Raw genomic sequence first — 23,625 nt, 5'->3', positions numbered from 1 at the left:
TTAGCTAACGAAGCGCGCACGCATGTAAGCATGCACACATATATCTCATACGCTCGTCCTATCGTATGCCCATTTTCCCAATGATGCATAGGAGGGGCGTGAATCCCCCTTTGCCTGCCTGAGAGGCACTTCAAAGTTCGCTCACCCCAAAAAAAGGAAAAGCACAGCTTATGGTGTGTATATAGCAGCTATACATGTAACAACTTATTTCTCTTTCCTTTTGTAGAAAAATTGTGATATTAGTGTAGCCTCATTGGAGCGCTTTTGAAGGAATTTTACTGTTCGGTGTGCGAATAGGGAAGGCACTACCAAACTTGTATGTATGGCCAACAACCCGGGTGGATGCACCTCTCCGAGTAACACTCATGCAATATTATCTCATGTACCCCTTTTGCAATTTTATACAAACGGAGGGAATATGTAGCCCATAAGGAAGAAAACAAAGTGCCCCTTTCGACGTTCAAACGATGGCAACTTTGAGAACACTTAACAGATTCTTTTTTTTATGAGTACCTTTAACTCCATATGGTGCTATACCATTAAGGAAAGGCACTTTTCGAAGAGGAGTATATACAGAGTGACCTTTTCTAATGGTGCACTCATGATGGGCACTACACCAGCGGTTTGCACCTACATGAACAGATAAATGTGCCTATGCGTGGTGCCACCTGGCGGGAACAGCGCGCCGACAACTTTTGCATGCACAAGTTTTGCGATTGCCCATTTGGGTGGACAGCCATTTTATTCTATTTTATTTTTGCAACTTTTAAGTGGTTATTTAAATTTTTTTTTTTTTCCTCCCTTTATATTTGTACAAAACTATGCTTTCATCTCACATGTTCAACATAACTATGTGGATGTTTTTTTTCGAAGGCATTAATGCCCCCCATCCGAATGCTAAATAGACTGGCCTCAAAAGAGCCATATTTTGCAGTGCCGCTTCACCGAACGTGAATGCAAATGAGCATCAGTGGAATTGGATAAATAAAAAAAAAAAATAAAATAAATAAATAAATAAGCACCACGCTACGTTTACTTTCACCGTTCAGTGGTTACCTTTTCGGAGGACTTACAAACGTTCAGGCGCATATTAACATACAGCACGACTTTGCTAAATGTAAGCAAATATTAAAAAAAACAGTTTTGCTCATTATGATCATTATTTGTTTGCCTCATTTAAAATTGGCTCATTTGGGACTTTCCCACCGGTTAATAAAAAAAGCAGTATTATATATTATCATCCCATTCACGTGCTATTATTATTACCGCGTATCTCGCGCACTGCTATTTTTTTTTTTTTTTTTTTTCCTATTATAAAAACAAAATGGTATTTTTTTAAATTATTGCATGCCAGTTCTTTTATCCTTTTTTTTTTTTTTTTTTTTTTTTTTTTTGGGGCCGTTTCGGGGCATATTTTTGCATTACCTTTTGGAGGAAATGACCTTTTGAAAAATGAAAAATTGGTACGTTATGCTATATGTACCAAGAGTGTACATATCGAAAATATGAACATTAAGAAGGCTTCTTTTTTGGCATATATGTACAATAGTATGGTATAAATAAATCAGCGCGTTTATATTGTTACATACATTCGCGGGATGTGGGAAGGGCGCCTTTACGCACGTCAGCCGTCTGTTACTTTTATAGGAGGCGCGCCAGGCTTAGTACTACCAGCAGTACTACTACTGACTGCTGCTGCCTGTATGGTGCCTCTTTTGTCAAAACATATTGACGGACTATTGATGAGCATACATACGCGCGTTCCTCATGGAAGCACACTTCCAACTCTGCATAAATAAATAATGCTACATCGCAATTTATCCCTCTGAGGGTGGTAAAAAGAGGGAACCCTACATACTGCTAATCAGTCAGAAATATAGAAAATGCCGAAATTTGAAAAATGAAAAAAAAATAATAAAATAATGCATCTTCTAAAAAGGCACAGGAAGGAATAGCGCAAAATAAGGCCTGCCTCTGAGTCGATTTTTTTTTTTCTACGTCCTTTTCCTGTTAAATCTGCTTAAATTAAATGAATAAAATGCAATGCAAATAAAAAAAAAAAATAATTATTATTATTTAAAAAAAGGCTCTCCTTGATGCGACTGGCACACATAATAAATTAGGTATATGTATCTACAAATTATTTTCATGTACATATAAAATATATGTATGCTCTTTTTTTTTTTTTTTTTTTTTTTTTATCCTTTTTTGCAATTTAAAATTTTTATTATTCACGTGGGTTATATTATAAAAATATATTTTGACATATAGGTAGTAGCAGTAGTAGTAGTAGTAGCATAGTGGTAGTAATTATACAGCCTCTTCTTTCTTCTTCTTCTTCTTCTTCTTCTTCTTCTTCTTCTTCTTCTTCTTCTTCTTCTTCTTCTTCTCCAATGGAATAAAAATGCAATAAAGCACGATACCATGCGAAAAGATCAGTGACAAATGCTCCCCGCGTATTCCGCTTCTTTTCTTCGAAAAAGTGAACATAAAAAAAAAATACGCAACTTCTCTGCAATGTATTTTATTATTTACATAAAATAGAATTAAATTTCTTTCTTTCCTTATTTTTACGTAAAATAAAAAAAATTCGGCTTCTTTCTTTTCTTATTTTTACGCAAAATAAAATTCAATTTCTTCCCTACTTTTATTCAATAAAAATTTTTAATTTCTTTTACAAAAAAAAAAATCGTTAAAAGTAAATAGCCAAAAATGCAATGCTAATATAAAATATAAATAAAATACTAGTTTTTATTTTTCCCTAATTTTATACTTTTTTTATTTTTTAAATTTATTCATGCTATAACGACAAAATAATTCATGCAAAATCTATGAAAGAAAAATAAAGGGAATTTTATATTTTTTTGAGAAAAGATAACTAGAAGAGACTACCATTTTTTCTGCCTTTTCAATTTATTTAATAATTTAAGTTTATTTTACCAAGCCAAGAAAAAAAATACCTGCCAATTATTTTCCTAGCGCTGTATATTTATTTATGTACCTATACAACATGTACATATATGAGCCCCCACGCCAAACGCTGAAGAAAAATGAATTCACCATTTTATAAATTTAAGTAGTACATGCCAACAAGAGTTTTTTTTTATAACATACATATAGCATAAGCGTAAAAAAAGCGTAACCTATTTCGTATACCGTGTTCCAACTTTGAAAGAAGTAGTGACCGAAAGAGTATTCCCATAAAATGAATCACTCTTAAGATCAAGCAAGCCGCAAATCCATTCACTTCTTAATTCCTACTCCGTTTGTTTTCGTTTTGCATTAAACACTTTTTTGAAAAAACGAAGGACAAATCATACGAGTAGCAGCCTCCGTTCCAAGTCTCCACCCCCTTGCTCTCCACGACGTCGCAATAAAGCATACAACCGCTATATGCTTATTTTCGTCTCCACGATAAGTTATCATTACATTCTGGTCAGATAAACGCAGCAGAGCGCTGTAGAGGATATATAGGCGGCATCACTTATATATATGTACGTACATACCTACTACGTATTGAAGCGCCCCCTCCTTTTTGTGCAACCAAGACGCATTTAGAAGCGCTGCTAACCTGCCGCCCTTTTGCCACATCGCACCCCCCGCATCATAATGGAGTCATACTACAAACAAGTGTATGATTACGTGCCCAGCACGCCCACACCTGGCCCCGTAGGCACCCACGCACCACCACCACCACAGTTACAGCCACAGCCGCAACCACAACCGCAACCACAACCGCAACCACAACCGCAAACACAACCGCAAACACAACCACAAACGCAACCACAAACACAACCGCAAGCACCACCCTCCAACGCCGCCCCCACAAGTACGCCCTCGGAAACACCTACCTTTACCCCCCCCACCGATGCCCCCATATACAATCCGGCACACAATCCACAAAACTTCACCCCTACTGGAGCTACAACCTTCACTCCAATTAGTGGCGCACCTACCTACACCCCCGCTGGGACCCACAATTACGCCTCCACAAATGCTTACAATCCCCAAATGAACTATGGCTATCCAATCCGAAACCCCCCACCCCAATATGCCTCTACCTCTCCCTTCGCCGCTCAAGTCCCCTATGGAAATATGCCTAACCAAATGATGGCCACCCAGATATACAACCCACCAGGAAGACAACTAATGAGAAGAACCAGAGCCCCACTACCAATGCCACCCACCAACAAGAACAACAGCAGCTTCTTCTCCTCCATCGTCTCTGCAATTATGTACCTATTCTCTTCATCCTCTGTCCTCTTCAGCAACATTGCACACCCACCACCAAACACAAACAACCTGCAATTTAACGCCCCACATGCAATTGAGTACCACCCAAGATTGCTAGACAAAACGGAAGAGTGGAAAGACAACGAATGGAAAAACTGGATGGGTAAATTAGAAGGAGAGTGGGTAGATTTCAACAACACAATTGAAAAGGAAAAAGGAAAGTGGCTCAATGGAAAGGAAAAAGACTGGGATGAATTTATACAATATATGGACAATAAATGGATGCACTACCACGATGGATTAGATGAAGAAGTCAAATCAGATATTCTGAAGAGATCCCTAACCCTAGACGAGATCGAATGGAAAGATTGGATCAAAACAGAGGGAAAAGAATTGATGGAAAAAGATTGGAAAAACTGGATCACCAACAATGAGTCCTACCTAGATGTATGGAGTGTTAAAGAATGGCTCAAATGGAAGAACCAGAGAATCGTCACATGGATTATGACTGACTGGAAATGTGAAGAAGATGAATACTGGTCCAAGTGGGAAGAATCATGGGCCAAATCTCCGAACATGCATGACAGAACCAACTGGCTCAACTGGAGAGAGAGACTAAACAAGGAAATGGTCCAATGGAACAGTTGGGTTATGATGAAAGAACAACAGATTAGGGAAAACCGATCCAACAACTGGTCCAAGTGGAAGAGCGACAAGCACGTCATGTTCAATTTGTGGATGGACACCTTCATCAACAAGTGGATCAACGAGAAGCAGTGGTTCGTCTGGGTCAAGGAGCGAAACCAGCTACGATCAAGGGGAAGATACCTGGCCTACAAGTAAATCCGCAGAGAAGGGGCACCATTAGCACCATCAGCGGCAGCAGCAGCACACGAGCCGGTGGCCACGGAGACAGTAACGAAACTCACTCCCTAACATCCCAATTGCGATGGAAAAACCGAGCGCGCACAGAAGGTAGCAAAAATGGGCACCGGGCCATGTAACAAAAGTACCAATTTTTTTTTTTTTTTGGAAAAAACCGATCCTTTTTAAAGAGCCCCCCAAAAAAATAAAACTTTTAAAATATTTTACCCATGTACCATCCTTACACCGCATGCATTTCTCCAAACAGCGTTATTTACCCTCTCCGTTCCTTTTTTTAATTGTGTATATTTTACATATATTTGTGTTTAAAAAAAAAGAGTTTGTTTTATGGACCTTTATTTCTTCCTACGGAAAATGATTGATTATTGTTTGAAACTCCTCCTTCCTCTTTTTTTTTTTTTTTTTCATGAGTATATAATGCTTATATATATGCGTTTATAAACATACACGATGCAGTTCCCCTTTTTTTGTCTCGGATAATGCATCTCTCTACATAGTAATATATGTATATACATATACATATGTATATATTTTTTCTTTTTTCCTTTTTCCTTTTTTTTCATCGCTATTTGCACATACGCATATCTGTGCGTCCCTGCATACATATATGTATGTACAGAATAGCCTTTTTTAAAGTTCCTTTTGATTACCACTTAAAATTTTTTTTTTTTTTTTTTTTTTTTTTTTTTTATATTGCTTATCGTGTGGGGCCATCACACCCCTCCCCCCTTACATGCGTATATAAAATGTGCACCGCCTCCCCTTACTACTTCCCCAAATGTTTCAGTATGAATTTTAAAAAAAAAACACACTGTAGATGCGACATGTAATCCTTTAATTTATAATAAGTTTAAGACTCGTGGTTCGATCGTATAATGTGGTGTCCTCGTGACATTTGGCTAGCGGGTCCTCAAGTGTGAAAAGCGGTCCGCACGCGATCACATCGGACGTCTGCAACTGTCTGTAGTGTACGTGTTATATGCACCCCTTCTGGAGGGACACCTCTTCGATCCAATTATTCCCTACGCAGCACACGCCCTTAAAAAAAAGGACATGCAACGGATAGTTCACCCCTCCTTGTGTGCTCCATTTCTCCAACTTGCGCGCGTGCAGGCACACCTCTTTACGCTCTATCACGTTAACACAATTTTGCACCACATAGCCATTATTACGAGTTAACCAACGTAATTGCTTCAAAAAATATCACGTGGCTTCCTCTCCCCCGTGGGGGGACAATTCGGAAAAATAAAATAAAATAAAAAAAAGTACCTACCTTAGCGACACTGCCTTAACACCGCCATGCGTAGGTAAGCCTCCCCCAAGTGGCACACTTCACTTAAATGCGCGAAGGGGTATGTTCACACCTACTCAAGTCCAGTTTGTCAAACATTATTTTGCACACCACATGGTGAGCATGTTGCAAAAGGAGCATTAACACAATGGGGCTACTCATCCAGGTAAAAAAAAAACCACCTATCCCCGCTCTTTAATTTAAGCACATGCCAAAATGGAGGCAACATGGAAAAGGATTAAAACCTGTTTAGAAGCCTCTTCCTGATCATAAATAGGAACAAACTTGCCTATTTTAACTTCCCCTTTGTGGTAATTTTTTTTTTCTTTTTTTCTTCACATGGGGCGCGCAAAAATATATGCACAACGCTACTGCGAAAAGAGGCACTCGCCGATCTCCAACATTTCATGAGCAATCGTGATAATACTTCTTCCCCTGTTGACCGTTTAAGCGGTAACAAAATTACTCTTGCGGTGTTCAAAATGGGGCACGTTTCCTCCCTGTGGGGAAACAAAACAGGTGGAAGCATGCCTCTCCTTCCACGTGAGACTTTTTAACTCACCAAAATTTTATTTTATTTTATTTTATTTTATTTTCAATTAAAAAAACTTTTTAATAAATAGTTGTCGAGTCTAAACAGGGGAAAAAAAAAATTATACATTCACTTCTTAAAGATGGAAACAATTCACTGAGCAGGGAAAACAAACCTAACTGGTAAGTGCATGCATTTTGGGAATTTCTAAAAACAACGCAAAAATGGACTCCACGTGAGGAGTTGCAATGCACATGGTGTATGTACTTTTCCCGTAAGGAAGTAAAAAAAAAAAAAAAAAAAATGGGGAAATAAAATACAGCAAAAAATAACAAATTGTTGTGATGTGGCGATATAACACACGTCTAAACTCAGGGGCTGACGTTTTTCTGCCCCCGTTTTCTTCTCCAAATGAGGGGAAAAACCTTGGCGAATCCCCATGGTGAGACCCCTTTCAAAACCTAACTTGATCGTTTCCCATCAAAGGAGTGACTGTTCCCTCCTCTTGGAGGGGCGCCTCGTCACATAGTCGTAGATCATGTCCCTGCCTGTGTCCTCCATATCGCTTAAAAAGAAGTTCCAAGAGGACTTCTTCGTTTTTATAAAATGTACATACTCATCAAGACTGCACTCTCCATTTTCCAGCAACTCATATAAAGATTTAAAATCTACAAAATCTTTTCTTAACAATTCCTGAGTCATGTAGGAAGAGATATGCGTCCATGCATCCTTTACATAGCTCTCCCTTAGATGTTTTTTTTTGGCCACATTTTCCAAAAAATTTTTTAAAACGTTTTGCATCATTTTAAATTTCTTTCTTTCATTTTCGTGAAAAGAATTATACACAATAAACATATCTTTGAATGGCACCGGGTCACTTAAATTTTTTATACTCTCGATTATATCCTCTTTCGTCATGTTTGCAGTAAAATCTGAGCCTTTGCAACCGAATGGAACCTCATCGTCCTCTATCACTTTATCATATTTGAGCGATTTTATTTTCTCGTAATTTGAGCTCGTCAATATGCTGTCCTCGAACACTTCCTCGCCAATTTCGATGTCTGCGAGGGACCCATCTGAGAGGTTCCCTGTGCTCTCGCTCCCACTGTCGCTGCTGATTTCACTCCCGAGGTCGATGCTTTCGCTGCTGCCTTCATTGCTGCTTACAACGCTGCTCAAGTCGCTGTACGAACCGCCAAGCGCAGCGTCCGTTCCGTTTACCCCTCTCACATTCTTCAGGTGGTCCACCATCCGTAGGTAACTGCTTCGCCTTCCGTTCCCCCTGGAATAGTTGTGGTGCGCATTTATTTGGTGCTGGGGGGGGTTAGGGATTCCCATTATGCTCTGCGGGGGGGGAAAAGAAAACCCGCCATGTGATGGTTGCACGCACAGTTAAATGAACAGCTGCATGCAGAGATGAATGCAAAGCGGAGGGGCAATCACGCGCACCGCTTCCCCCCCTCGGGGGAGGGGAGACTTACCTTGGAGGGGCTGCTGCTCAACAAACTAGAAAACAACGAGAGGGTGAAAAATTTAGACAAAACGTTTTTAGACCCCCTGCCACGGTCAATGCCACTCCCAATGCCACTGCCATATTCACAGCCATATTCACTGCCATATTCACTGCCATATACACTACCACCGCCGCTGCGCATGTTGCGCCTGTTTCCCCCTCTCTCTACAAAAGACTCAACATCGTCATCGTAAAACGTCTGCACGTGCCTCCCCTGATCGTGGTATATTTTGGGGCGGACAAAAAGGGACTCGCTAGAGCTGTAGGACATGGTCGGCAGCTTTGTATGGCCTCCTTTTCGCAGTAAGTTGCGCCTTCCTTCGTTAGGCAGTCCCTATTTCGCCGCCAAGTTGCCGCAAACGTTGGCTAACGTGACCCCTGTGAGGTTTTTCACCTGCGGAAGCTCCCTTCCTATTTCTGCAGTAGCGAAAGTGCCAAAGGGAAAAAATGCAACCGTGTCACGATGTGGGTCTCGCCCCGGTTGCAACTTTTGCGCGTAACAAAAAAAGGAAAAAAAAATTAATTTTAAAAATGAAAGGGGAAAGACTGTGTCTGCAGAGCCGCATCCAGATATGCTAACTACCCCCTGATGAATGCATACCTATTTTTTTCTCAAACGAGATGTCTAAAAAAAAGTGCCAAAAAAAGTGCCAAAAAAAATATACGCTGTGAGAGTTGCTCTATCGGCATGTCTCTCAATTTTGAAGAATGTCTCTTTTGCTGTTCAACTCTCCTTTGCAATTTTGGAAATTTATTAATTTAGACGTAGACGTAAATTTTCGTAGAAATTATTTGTCCTCTTCCAAAAACGAATTTTACTGGAACGTACCTGTCCTCCGTCTGGAAATCAGTTATTTTATTAATGGGAAAAAAAAAAAAAAAAAAAATATATATATATATAGCACCACTTTTTCTCCGGTTAATTAGGCACCAAGTCGACTCTTCCCCTTTTTTTTTTGGTGCCCTCGTTTTTTCCCCTTTTGCATTAATGAAGGGTCCAAAAGGAAGCGGGCCGCAGTGCATATACGTACTATATAGAATAAGTACCCCTTCGAATGGGGATGCTGATGCGGGTTTTTTTCTCTATTTAGATTTCACCTGAAACGACTTGATCCTCACGTGCAGCGTGTTTTCTTTTCCTACGCAAGTTACGCGGTACATTCGCAGCCTGGTTGCGGCACGTGCGCGGGCTGGTTGCAGCACTTTTTCGGCCACTTATTTGCCACCGCGCTGTTATTACCATTGCTGCTATGCTTTTTTCACTATATTATTTTATTTTTTATTATTTTATTTTTTATTTTTTTATTTTTTTATTTTTTTTTTACCTATTTTTTGCGGCTTTACCTCTACTTATGCTACGCGCGGGTTGCCACCAAAAAAGCGGGGCTCTTCCTTAGGTTAACATTAACGGGGGCGGTAAAACGGCAAACCCAAACTGTTCGCAGCAAAACCGAGGCGCTTCTTTCAACCTCCTTTTTGTCATTTTCACTTGTAATGGATTTTGCCCCTTCTCTACTTCTTCTGCGATTGCTGGCGAGCATTCACATACATGCAAGCACATGTACAAATGATTCCTGCTTCACTTTTGCTTACATCTAAGAAACTGGGCCTAACTCAAGATGCCCCCTGATCGCGCAGAATCAGTGGAGAGATAAAACGACGAACGAACGAACCATCACCCGATTTAGCACACAAAAGAGATACCCATAAACTCGATGGGGCAGAAAAACTCGGCGACATTATTTAAAGGGCATTTCTTCCCAGTGATTTAATAGCTCGTGAGAGAAATAAAGGGTTGCAACTTTGACCGATGCGGGAGACGCATATTTGTGTGGCCCCTTTGCTTCACTTCCTAAGCACAATTTTATTTGTCTCCATTAGGTTGCCTCTCCCTTTTGCCGCTTCGTTTGTTCCCTTTTTTTTTTTTTTCTCTTTTTGTTCAGCAGAACCCGTTTTTTCCACCAACTTAGTTGCTACTTCCTTTTAAGCACAAATCTGCGCGATGGGGAAGATCCATCGGCGCTTCACTTCTTCCTCGCGCGATTAGCAATAAAGCACGTCCCAATGGGTTTCCCCTCCGTAAAGCTCAGTTTAGTTCTGTTCTGTTCTGTTCACTTCACTTCTGTTCTTTTTTTTTTTTTTTTTTTTATCATTTCCTCCCCTTGCATAGTCATAAAAAAAATTAAATGCGCTATGACTCCTCCGCAAGTTAATGCACCCCCCTCCGGAGAGTCCCTCCCCGTTGGAGGATAAAAGGAACATATCTCCGAAAAAAAAAGGAAAAAAAAAAAATCGACTAAACCTGTGAGCGTAAAAATAAATTTCTCTTCCACCTACCGTGCGGCCTTTTTCCTCACCGCAATCGGTATTCCATAAAACATGTCCAAATGAACTTCACCAAAAAGGGACCCCCCGAATGGCATTACGGATTAGGAAACAATTCGCACAATCATTAAAATGGGGGAGCATCCCAAAAGGGTAGAAGCATGTCACTTCATCGTACTCACTTAGGAGAGCCAGTTTCCGTGCACCTTTTCTTTCCCCTTCAAAGGGCTAATTTTATGAAAAAAATGGAAAGTGCATTTTTACACCCCCAAAAGGGGCAATCATATAGACTAAATGGGGAAAAAAAAAAAAAAATGAAAAACGTTTTCCCTACTCGCAACATCAAAATAACATATTTTCCAACCATTTTAAAATTCGCCGCAAAATGTTAAACCAGTTCATCCGTTCTAAGTGGAAAACGGGGAGTTTAGCACCCCCTGCGAAATTTCTCCCTTTTTGCAAATAACGGTTTGGAGCGAGGCGGGGAAGAGCAAACAAAGAGGAAGCAACAATTTGCGGGGAAAAAAAAAAAAAAAAAAAATTACACACCCGATTGAATCAGCAAAGGTGTAGAAGAAGAAAAAAAAAAAAAAAAAACCCGCAGTAGAACCACCAGGGGAGGTGCCAAAAAAAAATCCCCTTTTCTCAGGGAAACTCTAACAATCTCTTCCTATTCCACAACGAACGAATCCCGCCTGTGTGTTACAGCCCTGTTGCGCATTTTCCGAAGGACAAATTTGTTTGCAACAAGGGGGTAAAATTGGGAGAAAATCCTTCACCTCGTTATTTGCCGTTTGACATTTTTTTATTTTCTAATTAGTATATTTTGCTTTATATTTTTTACTTTACATTTTTTACTTTACATTTTTTACTTTACATTTTTTACTTTACATTTTTTACTTCACACTTTTTATTTTTTTTTTTTCCGCGACATTTTTTTCCCTATGTTTCGTCCCCAGTAGCGCCCCCTTTGGCCTGCTCGAGGGGTCCCTCCGCGCAAACTTTGACGCGCTTTTACCCAAGTGTGCTGAAAAAAAAAAAAGCGCAACGTAACCAAACGAAACGTAACGCAACGAAGCGAAACGTAACGAAGCGCTTCCTTTACCCTCGCGGTATTCAGTTCGACCTGCCCGTTGCGTCTTTCCAGTCTTATTTGCCCCCTCACATCGAGTTCCCCAACCGAGCAACCCACCACCAGAAGAAGAAGGAGCAGCGGTGCAAAACCCTCCAGTAGCACATCCCAACTGAGTGACCGCCAAAGAAACAAAAATGATAGTCACCAAAATTGCAATTTTCCTCTTCTTCTTCCTCTTCTCCTTCCTAAGGTGCCTAAGCACCAACACACAGAGCAAAAACATAATCATCCTGAACGACGAAATAACAACCATCAAAAGTCCCATACACTGCATCACGGACATTTATTTCCTCTTCCGAAATGAACTATACAAAACTTGCATACAGCACGTCATCAAGGGGAGAACAGAAATCCATGTCCTCGTGCAGAAGAAAATCAACAGCACTTGGGAAACACAAACGACGCTCTTTAAAGATCATATGTGGTTCGAACTCCCATCCGTTTTTAATTTCATTCATAACGACGAAATTATTATTGTAATTTGCAGATATAAACAAAGGTCAAAAAGGGAAGGAACCATCTGTAAGCGGTGGAACAGCGTCACGGGGACCATTTACCAAAAGGAGGACGTTCAAATAGATAAAGAAGCTTTTGCCAACAAAAATTTGGAGTCATACCAGTCAGTTCCCCTAACAGTTAAAAACAAAAAATTTTTACTCATTTGCGGAATACTTTCCTACGAATATAAAACTGCGAACAAGGATAATTTCATTTCTTGCGTGGCCAGTGAAGACAAGGGAAGAACATGGGGGTAAGTAGCCTCCCAAGGGGAGAAAAAAAAAAAAAAAAAAAAAAAAAAAAAAAAAAAAAAGACCCTTTTACGCGTCCCCCATAAGGGAGAGACGCGTTTGTCTGCCATAACACCAATAAATTGGTCACTTCCCACAAACCTAAACCCTAACCCTAAACCCTAAACCCTAAACCTCCACACACTTCTTTCCACACCTCCTTCCCCACTCGCCGCTCCCCCCCCGTAGAACCAAAATCCTGATAAACTACGAAGAGCTCCAGAAAGGAGTCCCCTACTTCTACCTGCGGCCCATCATTTTTGGCGACGAATTCGGGTTCTACTTCTACTCCCGAATAAGCACCAACAACACGGCCCGGGGGGGCAACTACATGACGTGCACCCTTGACGTGACGAACGAAGGTAAGAAAGAATATAAATTCAAATGCAAACACGTCAGTCTCATTAAACCGGACAAGTCCCTCCAAAACGTCACTAAGCTAAACGGATACTACATAACCAGCTACGTCAAAAAGGACAATTTCAATGAGTGCTACCTCTACTACACAGAGCAAAACGCCATCGTGGTGAAACCAAAGGTGCAAAATGATGACCTTAACGGGTGCTACGGAGGCTCCTTTGTAAAACTGGATGAGTCCAAGGCGCTCTTCATCTATTCCACTGGCTACGGCGTTCAGAACATACACACGCTTTACTATACGAGGTACGACTGAGGGGGGTTCGAGAAGCGAACGTGAGGGGAACCTGTCACGAACGGGGATGCAGAGAGAAGCACGGGGCTGCACGATAGACGAATGGGGGAACTCCATCGACCCCTCCAAACTGACCACCCTTTGCCGCTTTCGCGGAGGGAGCTTCCCCACTGCGTGAGCCCCCCAAGAGAGGAAAGCAGACTTACACAAAAAATGAAAAACCAAAGTGACGTTAATTCCTTTTCTTAAATGCGAAGGGGAAACATGTGTGTGCATTCTATGCAGATGTAGAGCTTTCACTTCGGAGAGTCCGACTCTACCCATGTCATGTCTGGTCATTATAAACCAACATGGTGTTACTCATTTTGATTTTTCTCTTTTTTGAGCGTTTCATCGGCATGAATTTCTTCCCCTTTCACGTCCCATCACAACAGATATTACAGAAAAAAGGGGGGAAGGGTTAAAATGGCATCTTCTTAATTCCCCTGCACGGAGGACACGCCCTTCTGGAGAGTTGTCCTAACGACTTACATTCTTAAATTTACTTCTTAATTTTGCTTCTTAATTTTCTTAATTTTTTCCCTCCTTTTGTGGTTCATCGCAAAAATGTCACAACGGACGGGGAGAAAAAGTTTATTCACGTGAAAAAAGAAAAATGAGTCAACGGGCAGAAAAGCAAACCCTAAGTGTTTTGGCTTAAAAGATACAAAGGCACAAATTTGCTCAAACGGGGGGGGCCTCTTTGTGGAGGTTCCCAACAGGTCACACGGAACAACACGACGCAGAAAGGAACAAAGAAGAAAATGAAACAGTAAAATGAAATAGCAAAATATAATAATAAAATAGTAAAATAAAATAATAATAAATGATAAATAATAAATAATGATATAATAAAATTGCACCCCCCTGGTGGCGCGCTGCCCCCTCGCGACGGGCACAAACAAATCGCATCTCGTCAACTGGGTCCAGAGACCCAATTGACTCCCCTTCAGTGATCCATCTAGCTATCGCTTTGTTCCCTTTCCTCTGAATTGGGGTTCTCACCTGCGTGCTCTGAGTCCTCTACCACCTCTGCTTCCGCGGAGTGAAGACCCTCATGGCCCGCATTATCGTCTTCGTCAACTTCCAGGCCCATGATACTCTGTTCAACCTGTCGTAAAAGGAAAAAGTGGAGCGGGTAAGTTGGTGAGGCGCAAATGGGCGGGGTGGCAAATCGGTGTGGCGGCAAATCGGCGTGGCGGCAAATCGGCGTAACCGCGTCCCCCCCATGGACACGCCCCTTTGCATGCATTACCCCCATCATCAGGCGAAAACTGATTAGGTAAAAGAACGTGTACACGATAACCATGACGGCAAAGAGGAGCCCTCTCGTGCTCATATGGGGCATTTCCACGGTCCCCATCCTCCTAAAGTGGTCACTCATCCCCCCAGAAACCAATGAAATTACTCCCCTCGTCATGGCTGCACGGGTTCAGTAGGATTAGCCTTAGTAGGTTAAGGTTTTTTTTTTTTTTTTGGAGAGTTGGGCGAGACTGCCTTTCCAGTTAAACGTCTTATCGTTGCAAGTGAGTCGCGTGAAGCGCGATCGAAGAAAAATTATACAAAAAAAAAAAAAAAAAAAAGGAAGAAGATGGGAAGGGAAAAACACTTGTTAGCGCAAATTATTTCCCCTCTCCCCCTTTTAAACGACTAGAGTAGAGAATAACGGGAACCAATCTCTGCAGGCTGCACCAACGTATACAGGGTTGTCAAACGGAGCACCTAATTTTTATTAAAATGTACATTTGCGTTTCACTTCCCAAGGAGAGAAAATTGAGGACGCAAATAAAAAAGGAAGAACATCTACTTCGGTTTAGAAAAAAAGGGTACTTTATATTACTACTAATTTTTATCTGCTTGGGGAATTTTCTCCGAACATTTTTTGCTTTTTTTTTTTTTTTTGGCCAATTCTGCTTCCTACCCGGGGGAAACGACTTCTATCAGGGCGAGAGAATCGACTGAGGGGGAGAAATCTATATGATGGCACGCAATCAAACGAAGAATAAATTTACGCAAAGGAGCAAACGTGTACATAGCATGGAGTGGCACGAGGGAAAAAAAAAAAAAAAAAAAAAAAAAAACACAAATAAATAGATAAACAGATAAACAGATAAATAAATACATATATATATGGGTACATTTTTATGTGTTCTTTTTTAGTCGACCTGTTTTTTCTACCCCCTCGGTTGACTCTCACTACCACTCGACGCGCCACTGCCTCGTCAGAAAGTTTCAATTAATTCGCGCTTTTGTAATTCCTTCTTTTATGTACACCCACACCATTCCATGTTATAGATCCATTTGCGGGCCTTTTCTTTCGCTGATCTGTACGCCCGCCCCAATCGTGGTGGTGGCGGCGCCACTCAAAGTTGGCACTAAACAGTTTAGCGCACTTCGCCCACCCCGTTCAATGATTATATCCGCTTAGATTAAATCTCAAAAAATGGAAGTTACAACTTTTTTTTTTTTCCTACCTACCGGTGCTGACATGCGAACAAATTAAAGGCTCGAGCAACGGTTCGGCAACGCTGCCATTTTTCCGGACGACCCACCTTTCTCTTTTTTTTAAAACTACTCATGTAGAGGGTCATATAAATAACATTGTGGGTATACCCCCAGCAAAAGTGCAAACAAAAGTGCAAATGTCACAATTTAACATGCACATGCATGATCCGCGCGCGTGTTTCTTGGCTGGAAAAAAAAAAAAAAAAAATTCAGTGCCCTTCCCATCTGTACATCAACGCGAGGTATTCCCGTGGGAGACTCTCCCCCATCCCCCCCTAACTTCACCAATTTTATACTTCCCTACAGCATGCCAAAATTGCGATAAACACAAATGCGCCTTCCGCCCTTAACCCCAGTAGCGCTCCTGCCAATGTCGACTCCTCGGGGGATCAATTTGGGGAAGAACGCGGCACTTACAAAAAAAAAAAAAAAAAAAAAAATAATAAAATAAATAAAATAGTCCTTTTTTGATCCTTTTTGTTACTACCTCACTGCTTACCACGAATGGGCCGCTTAAAGGAACCCCAGCTTGAAAATCCCTCGATGCCAACCTGATGCTGCAATGGGGACCCTCCTACTCTGCGTTCTTCGCCCCCTGTCAGCAAACCCCCAATGCAAAGGAGTTTCTAATAGCTGCACACCTTCCCCGTACACCTCCCCTATGTACCCATCGCAAAATTTTCTCACACGATAGGATCAAATTTGGGGGAAAAATAATTATCTTAAAAATAGCAATAATGGGAAGTCCGCCTGGGCACATCTCACCGGATGGCCCAACGCCATGCCTACTCCTTCCCATTTTTTCTACCTAAATTAACCATTCCTTTTGCCAAAAAAAAATGTACCCTTTTATTTGCGCTAAGTAAATCATCTGCACATACGGCTTAACTAACCGCGTCGCCCAGTTGTTCCCTGTTGGTAGCGCTAGAATGGGTAGGAGTAGCCACGTAATCCGCTCAATCGATAAAACCGCTGCGACCACTCGATGGCCACGTGGGACCCGCTTCTAAAAGCAACGAACGAGCGAACGCCACACCGCGGATGCCTAAATGTTAGTAGCCGCTTTTCTCACAACATAGGGATTCACGTGCATGGTCGAGCCGTATAAAATATATTCCTTTTCATACCACCTTATCGAAAGGGGGGGTAGGTTAACTTCCCGCACACCCACGGCTATTGCAGCCAAGGCTTCGTTCACTACGCCGTTTTTTCCATTTGGTGGGGAGCCCAATCTGACTTACCGCTCAGCACATTCGCCCCTTGGCAAAATAAAATAAAAGAAGAGCCACAAAACAGAGCAGCCTCTCCACCTGCGCGATACACTGCAGGGAAGGCGTCTAAAGGGGGGCGCAACGCTCATGGCATATAAAACAGGAACACGCACACACATGCACGTCCCTCTTGCATGCACATACGTAACTTGGTCTCTCCCCAAGGTAGATTGAAAGTGCCGCCTCGCACCTTCCACAGTCGCAGCAACATTTCTTCCAATCGAAGCTGCAATGTGTTTACCCTATAATGGTACATTTTTAATGGCTTCTCCCGGTGGAACTTCCCCCGTGGAATTGCCAAAGCGTCGTTAAAGGGGCAGTTTACACCACCAGCGATGGTAGTGACACCTTTGCCTACCAAAGAAATGTGCCTCCTTCTCACTCGAGTGACCCATCCGAACTGAGCCCCAGCTCTTTTTAATTACCCTCCTCCGTAAAGCTAGCTAGCACAATAGCTTTCAAATAAACTGCTGGGGCAATTTCCCTCACCACCACCGTGGAACTCACCCCATCTCTATCGAGTCACATGACACTTAACGAAAGGCATAAATTTAAACACCCATCTGTGTTATAGCCCTGGGCCAACATGCAGCTCCTCCCCCACACAGTCACACCCCTACGTATGGATGCTGACCGATAAGTAGCATAACAGAACGCACCATCCATTTGGTAACCCTTGCAGTTTTTCCCTTTTCCTTTTTTTTTCCTTTTTTTTTTTTTTTTTTTCGTTCCCCCTTGTGACGTCCCTCCACCCGCATAATGCATAAACACATCTGGTATAAGTGATACACCGCATGTGGGGTAGCTGCTCGCGGTGACCACTGCCCGGGCATGCAAATGTACATACATACGCACATACATATAAATTATAAACGCATACGCACGTACATGCGTACATACTTACAAAGCGTGGCACCCGCACGGTCGAGGCTGTGTGAGGGGGGGTGCGAAAAGCAAGCACACAAATTGTGCTATCCCTCTCTGGGGGGGGCAAGGCGAAACGGTTCGCCGCTTATTAACCCTAAAGGGTTACGGTGCAAAGTGGGAGGGAAAAACTCCATGGGGGTATTCAGCGCGGAAACGGGGCTTTGCGGGGGGGGCGCCAAAAATGGCCCAAAAAAGGGTGCAAAAAATTGCCCATATTTTGCCTAAAAATTACCCAAAGTTTAGAAAATTTTATTGAAAAGATACCCCAAATTTACCGCCAAATTACCCCCAATTTACCCCAAATGGCGCAAAGTACAGCTAGCCAGAACAACTAAACATATGCAACGAAGGAGCGGGGGGAAAGGCGGCAAATACCCCCCCTAATTCCTACTCCCCCCTGCGCATCGCACATGCAATATATTTTGCGGAGGCACCGGGAGGGGAACAGCAAAGGAAGAGCGGCAGAGGGGCAACTTTAAATGAATGTCGCGACCCAAAAAAACGGCGCATACGGGTGCACCGTGCCATGTGCGCATACGTACGCATAGGCGCATGTGCATATAAACATAAACATAAACGCGTACATGTGCCCCACTACATACATACACGCACCGCACGTGCGCCGTGCGCGAGCTTTCCTGGGAAAAGGGCAGAGCCCCCGTGCGCATATATAATCATTTTTCTCCCCCTTTTTACTTAAAACCTTTGCTCACTAACGCAAATTTTTTTTTTTTTTGGCATCCTAACAAGTGAGCGATTCCTACGTATGCACTTGTGCGTATATGCCATGCGCAAACGTATACGTATACATTACATACATTACATACGTGTAGTATGTATACCCCCTTTCGGCTTAGAATTGCATTTTAAAAAAAAATTATTATATTATATTATATTATCACCCACCCACCGTGCAAGCAAATTGCCTCACTAAAAATATTTTCGAAAAATAGCAGCCGCTTTTTCCGCTCGATTAGCACATTCGCAATTTAATATAAAATCACGCTTCGAAAAAAAAAAAAAATATATTTTCATTTTTTTTTCCCCCTTGTTTTACCTAAAAAACTTTTAGAAATAACTAAACATTTTAGAATTGTATAAAAATTTAGAATTCTGATTTCTTCACAATTCATGCTATCCTAGTTTTTACGCATACCTTTCGTTTATTTCATTATTTTTTACGCTTTAATTTTTCGCCATAGTTTTTACTGCAAACGTTTGCGCGTTTTTTCCCCAACTCTTTAAACGCATCGGCATACGCACGAATATAATACTATATGTGCTAAACGCGCCAGCGATATTTTACCCTATCGTTTTATTTTTTACTAGAAAGCTTTGCGGCTGCCCTGAGATATACCTCTGCATCCCTGCACGTTCGCGAAAATGAAATTAGCCAAATTATTTTACTTCGTCGCCTTCCTCATAACCATCAAGGTGTTCGTCCCAGGAGTAAACAATGACGGCTTCGTACAAGCAAAGAGTGCTGGAGCTGACTCCAAATCTTTGAAAAAGCTCGACAATGATATGCTAAGAAAGCAAAGAAACCAAAAAATTATGATCATATCTACCATAGCAACTAGTTTAGCTTTACTGCTTGGTGGTGCCTTAGGAGGATATGGCTACTACAAGCAGAAGAAGAGCAAGGGACCCGACACCCCAATCATCACCAACAAACCCTTCGGAAAAGGAGACACCAGAAACTTAAGCAGATCACAGGAAGATATCTCCAAGATCCCACCATCATCCGGCCCCTCCAAAAATTACGGTTATTAAGCTTACCCAAATTGAGAGCGAGCAAAAAATATATGTGTAGAGAAAAAGTGTCATCTGCGCGTGCGAGTCACTTTTCCTGCATGTGTGGGGAACGTATGTGTGGTGAACTTATGTGTGGGGAACTTGTGTGTGCACGCCTGGGTATGTGTCGTTCGTTCGCGGTTATTCATCCGTAGAAAGTGTGCAAACGTGGCGAAAGTGTGTAAATATGTATATATATATATATATGTGTATATGCATATGGCTCACACGCGGAATCGCTCCATGCTTGCTTGTCGAAATGTGCTCGCCGATCACCCCACGCCCTGTGTGCATGAAATGCAAAGGAGGATAGCGGCGAAGGGTCCTTTTGAACTCCAAGGCGTCTTTCGGCACCTGCGCAAGTGAACGGAAAAAGGGAAAAAATAGCGAAAAAATGACGGAAAAATAACGAAAAAATGACGGAAAAATAGCGGAAAAAGGAATAACCGGGTTGATACATCATCGTTCCTGTGACATGCATTCTTCCCTGCACCTCTTTTTGTTCCACACTACACACAACATGGAAGAGAAGAAGGAAAAAAAAAAAAAAAAAAAGGAGAGAGCTGTTTTTTTTTTTTTTTTTCTTTTTTTTTTTTTTTTTTTTTTTTTTCAAGTTGTTACCTTTCTTCGCTAACCTTTTGCTAGGCATGGGAAATGACAGCATGAAAAATAAGAAAGATAAGACCCCCCCATCCAAATGAGAAGGGAACCTCTAGCCGAGCACGGAAGTTGCCAAGCAGCGAAAGACCGACGGAAGCAAGATTTGTGCAAAGGCGCTTCTCCGGAGTAGGCAAAATGTGCCAATATGGAAGATGAACAAGTAGGAGAAGCAGAAGAAGTAGAAGAAGATGAAGAAGAAGAAAAAAGAGAGAAAAAAAAAAGAGAAAAGAAAAGATAAAAAAAAAGAGAAATAAAAGAGAATAAAAAAAAGGAGAAAAAACAGCTTTTAACTTAATTTTTTCCCCGCCAATATATATGTGTCTATAGTGGTATTATAACATATACATGTGTATACTATACATGCGTATATTTATACCTACACATATACATACATATGTAGACGCCTTCACTTCCCCTTCGTGTGAGTTGCCCTGCCTGTTCTCGTTCGCCCCAAGTTGTTCGTACGTAGACGCAATATGTTCGTGAGTCCGTTGTAGAGTACGTTAAGTGTTCTTGTGTGTGTTCTGTAAAATAGTCCTTTCCGTCCGTGACCCGTGTGTTTTTTCGTGAGTCCTTCCGTGTTGCTCGTTCGCGATCGTCCGTCCGTCTGTCCGTCCGCTTTTGTTCCGTCCGCCTCTCTTGTTTCTGCCGCGTCCGTTTTCGTGTTCTTTTGTTCGCTTGTTCGCTTGTCCTCTCGTGTGTACGTCTGTGTGTTCGCCCGTTCGCTTGTTCGCTCGTTTGTCCGTAAGCCCCTCCGTCCGCGTGTCCGTATGCCCGTGTGTTTCCCGTAAGTGATTTTTTTTTCCTGTGCGTGTGCGTATGCACATGCATTGTATGTATGTACAAACGCCGAGTGACCAACTCTTTAAAAGCATTTCAGCGCTTGAATGTACATCAAGGGAAAATTAATTCTTACCGATTCAAAAGGGAAGCCAAAAGGGTGGTGCATCCCAACCGAGGCATTACGTTCCTGTGGGGCCTCACCCTGTAGCTTCATCCCAACCCTTTTATTACCCTCCTGTGGGTTGCCACCCCGTAGCATTCACCTACGCCCCACCAAAAAGTTTCACCTGAGCAATCTCGGGGTGGCGAAATGTGCCCAGAAGGGGACTCATAAAGAGGTGTAAAAGCCAAGGAGAGTAAAAGGTTACCATTTTGTATGTTCCTCTGCTCAGCTGGAGATGCCTTTAATAACAGCGGCATTTTTGCAACACGTTGGAGAGGAGGAAGTGGTTGTCTCACCCATCCACCAGGAGGTGTGTGCACCACCGCTAAACATTCGAATCATCCCATTGTGCCTATCTACACGTTGTGCATTTTTGCGAGCTCCTCTTATTAGAGAAGACGAAATGTGGCAAACTAATCCCTTCACTCTCAGCAAAGTGGCTACGCTTTTTATTTTTACATCCATTCGGGGGGACACTATTATACCCTTTCGCTTTTCCTCCCCATCTGGTAGGTCCCCTCCCCAAAAGGGAGGACATCTCTGCGCATATTGCACTCTCGACTAAAAAAAAAAAAAACCCCAAAAAAAATATATTCATGCTTTCCGCTTGTACCCATCACGCCATTTTCATCAACCGCGTAACCTTTTGTGGAACCCCTCTGAGTCAAATCAGACGGGGAAGGAAAGGAGAGGAGGGGGGAGAGAGAGAGTACAAACAGTGGAGGAAGAAGCAACTTTTTAATGCTCCCCAAAGTGTAACATTCCTCCCTTTATAAATGCATGCAAAATGGAGCTAGCAAAACCAGTGGGACTATTCACCAAATGCGAAACGAAATTTTGTCTATCGGGAGAGCAATCAGTTTCATCCGATGAATTGGCAAAAATTGATTCACCTACCCGCTTTTGTTTGTCCCATTTTTCAATCTCCCTGTTCGCCGTTAAGCAGCTAGCCAATCAGCACAGCTGCGTTGAACAATTTTTTTTTTTTTTAATATTCCCCAAATAAGCGGCAAGAAGGGGAGAGTAGCCAAAGGGAAGATGAATATGCGCTCATCTTTTTATGCTCAGCGTAATTTTCACAACAATGTGCATACATATGAATATATTTGTAATTTTTTTTTTTTTTTTTTTCTCCCTTTTTAATCGCCCCGCTGCTTTGCTGCAAATTCGGATGTTGTAAGAGCCCTTCTCCCACTCGCATGCGGATATGCACCTCTGTACATATGCCTATGCATACACACGCTAACGCATGCATGTGCGAATATGCGTGTAAGCAGATGAAAACACATTCAACCGCATGCATTTTCGCTCCCTCCCATTTGTCACTCACATCACTGCATGCTGTTCTGCTGCCCTTTGCCCGCGACCGCATTACACAAGGGGGAAACGAAAAAAGGTGAAGAACGCGGGAGGGGCAAGCGGAACGAACAGAACAAAATCGCCCCCCGCGGACCCGCTGAGGAATCCTCTAAGTACATGCAAATTAATTTTTCCGTGTGGCCCAACGCCGAACGAGCAAGCTACCATTTTTCACTTATTCAGTGCGCCCCCCAATACTGGCGATGAAAATACTTGCAAGAGGAAAGAACATATAAAGAAACACATATACGTTTGTATGTACAAGCAGGCACATGTACATGTGCACGCAAGTATAAAGATTTATGTTCATATGCATGCGCGGTTTTGCGCAGATATATATTAATACAACGCGCGTGTAGAGAGCGCCACTCGACCTGACAACAGATTTTTCTTAACTTGTGCGAGGGATGCCAAGTCCACTTGCAGCCCAATTCTGTGCCCGCTTCTTCCCCTGCCAATTGTGCCATCCACTTTTGCCATCCACTTTTGCCAGTCACTTTTGCCATCCACTTTTGCCAGTCACTTTTGCCAACCACTTTTGCCATCCACTTTTGCCAACCACTTTTGCCATCCACTTTTGCCAACCACTTTTGCCATCCACTTTTGCCAACCACTTTTGCGTATTTGTTTATATATCTGTTTTTATTTTCGCGCGCGTTTTATTTGCCATGCTGACCCATTTCTGCCATCTTTTTGAATTTTTTTCTAGCAACCCTCGCGTGTACTCTACTCCCACTTTTTTTCTCATTTGTTTTATCATTTGTTTTTTC

At 42.1% G+C, this 23,625-nt stretch overlaps 5 protein-coding genes across 5 annotated transcripts; 3 read left to right on the top strand and 2 right to left on the bottom strand.

Moving 5' to 3' along the window:
- Nucleotides 1-4,107: 4,107 nt before the first annotated feature.
- Nucleotides 4,108-5,076, top strand: PVX_090250 (tryptophan-rich antigen (Pv-fam-a); the record flags this gene model as incomplete). The annotated part of the gene is made up of 1 exon (XM_001615092.1): nucleotides 4,108-5,076. One exon carries the CDS (start codon nucleotides 4,108-4,110, stop codon nucleotides 5,074-5,076), a length of 969 nt encoding a protein of 322 aa, XP_001615142.1.
- Nucleotides 5,077-7,421: 2,345 nt separating this feature from the next.
- Nucleotides 7,422-8,279, bottom strand: PVX_090245 (Phist protein (Pf-fam-b); the record flags this gene model as incomplete). Its single annotated transcript, XM_001615091.1, has 1 exon — nucleotides 7,422-8,279. The coding sequence occupies one exon, from the start codon at nucleotides 8,277-8,279 to the stop codon at nucleotides 7,422-7,424; it is 858 nt and encodes a 285-aa protein (XP_001615141.1).
- A 3,769-nt stretch (nucleotides 8,280-12,048) lies between these two features.
- PVX_090240 (hypothetical protein, conserved) lies at nucleotides 12,049-13,375 on the top strand (the record flags this gene model as incomplete). The annotated part of the gene is made up of 2 exons (XM_001615090.1): nucleotides 12,049-12,665; nucleotides 12,892-13,375. 2 exons carry the CDS (start codon nucleotides 12,049-12,051, stop codon nucleotides 13,373-13,375), a joined length of 1,101 nt encoding a protein of 366 aa, XP_001615140.1.
- Nucleotides 13,376-13,973: 598 nt separating this feature from the next.
- Nucleotides 13,974-14,864, bottom strand: PVX_090235 (hypothetical protein). Its single transcript, XM_001615089.1, has one exon. It carries the CDS (start codon nucleotides 14,811-14,813, stop codon nucleotides 14,355-14,357), a length of 459 nt encoding a protein of 152 aa, XP_001615139.1. The 5' UTR covers nucleotides 14,814-14,864; the 3' UTR covers nucleotides 13,974-14,354.
- A 3,399-nt stretch (nucleotides 14,865-18,263) lies between these two features.
- Nucleotides 18,264-21,473, top strand: PVX_090230 (early transcribed membrane protein (ETRAMP)). The gene is made up of 2 exons (XM_001615088.1): nucleotides 18,264-19,861; nucleotides 20,536-21,473. The coding sequence occupies exons 1-2, from the start codon at nucleotides 19,480-19,482 to the stop codon at nucleotides 20,589-20,591; spliced, it is 438 nt and encodes a 145-aa protein (XP_001615138.1). The 5' UTR covers nucleotides 18,264-19,479; the 3' UTR covers nucleotides 20,592-21,473.
- Nucleotides 21,474-23,625: the final 2,152 nt, after the last annotated feature.

Source organism: Plasmodium vivax, chromosome 5 (assembly GCF_000002415.2).
Source record: "Plasmodium vivax chromosome 5, whole genome shotgun sequence".
In the NCBI taxonomy this organism is placed as follows: domain Eukaryota; phylum Apicomplexa; class Aconoidasida; order Haemosporida; family Plasmodiidae; genus Plasmodium; species Plasmodium vivax.
Note: the sequence above shows the minus strand (reverse complement) of the source record. Positions and strands in the feature narration are given on the sequence as shown.

Excerpts from the sequence above, each read along its gene's own strand:
- PVX_090230 (XM_001615088.1), top strand. The coding sequence starts at position 19,480 with ATGAAATTAGCCAAATTATTTTACTTCGTCGCCTTCCTCATAACCATC. Across the intron at positions 19,862-20,535 it reads CGGCCCCTCCAAAAATTACG|GCATGGGAAATGACAGCATG; the intron begins GTTATTAAGCTT and ends ACCTTTTGCTAG.
- PVX_090235 (XM_001615089.1), bottom strand. The coding sequence starts at position 14,813 with ATGACGAGGGGAGTAATTTCATTGGTTTCTGGGGGGATGAGTGACCAC.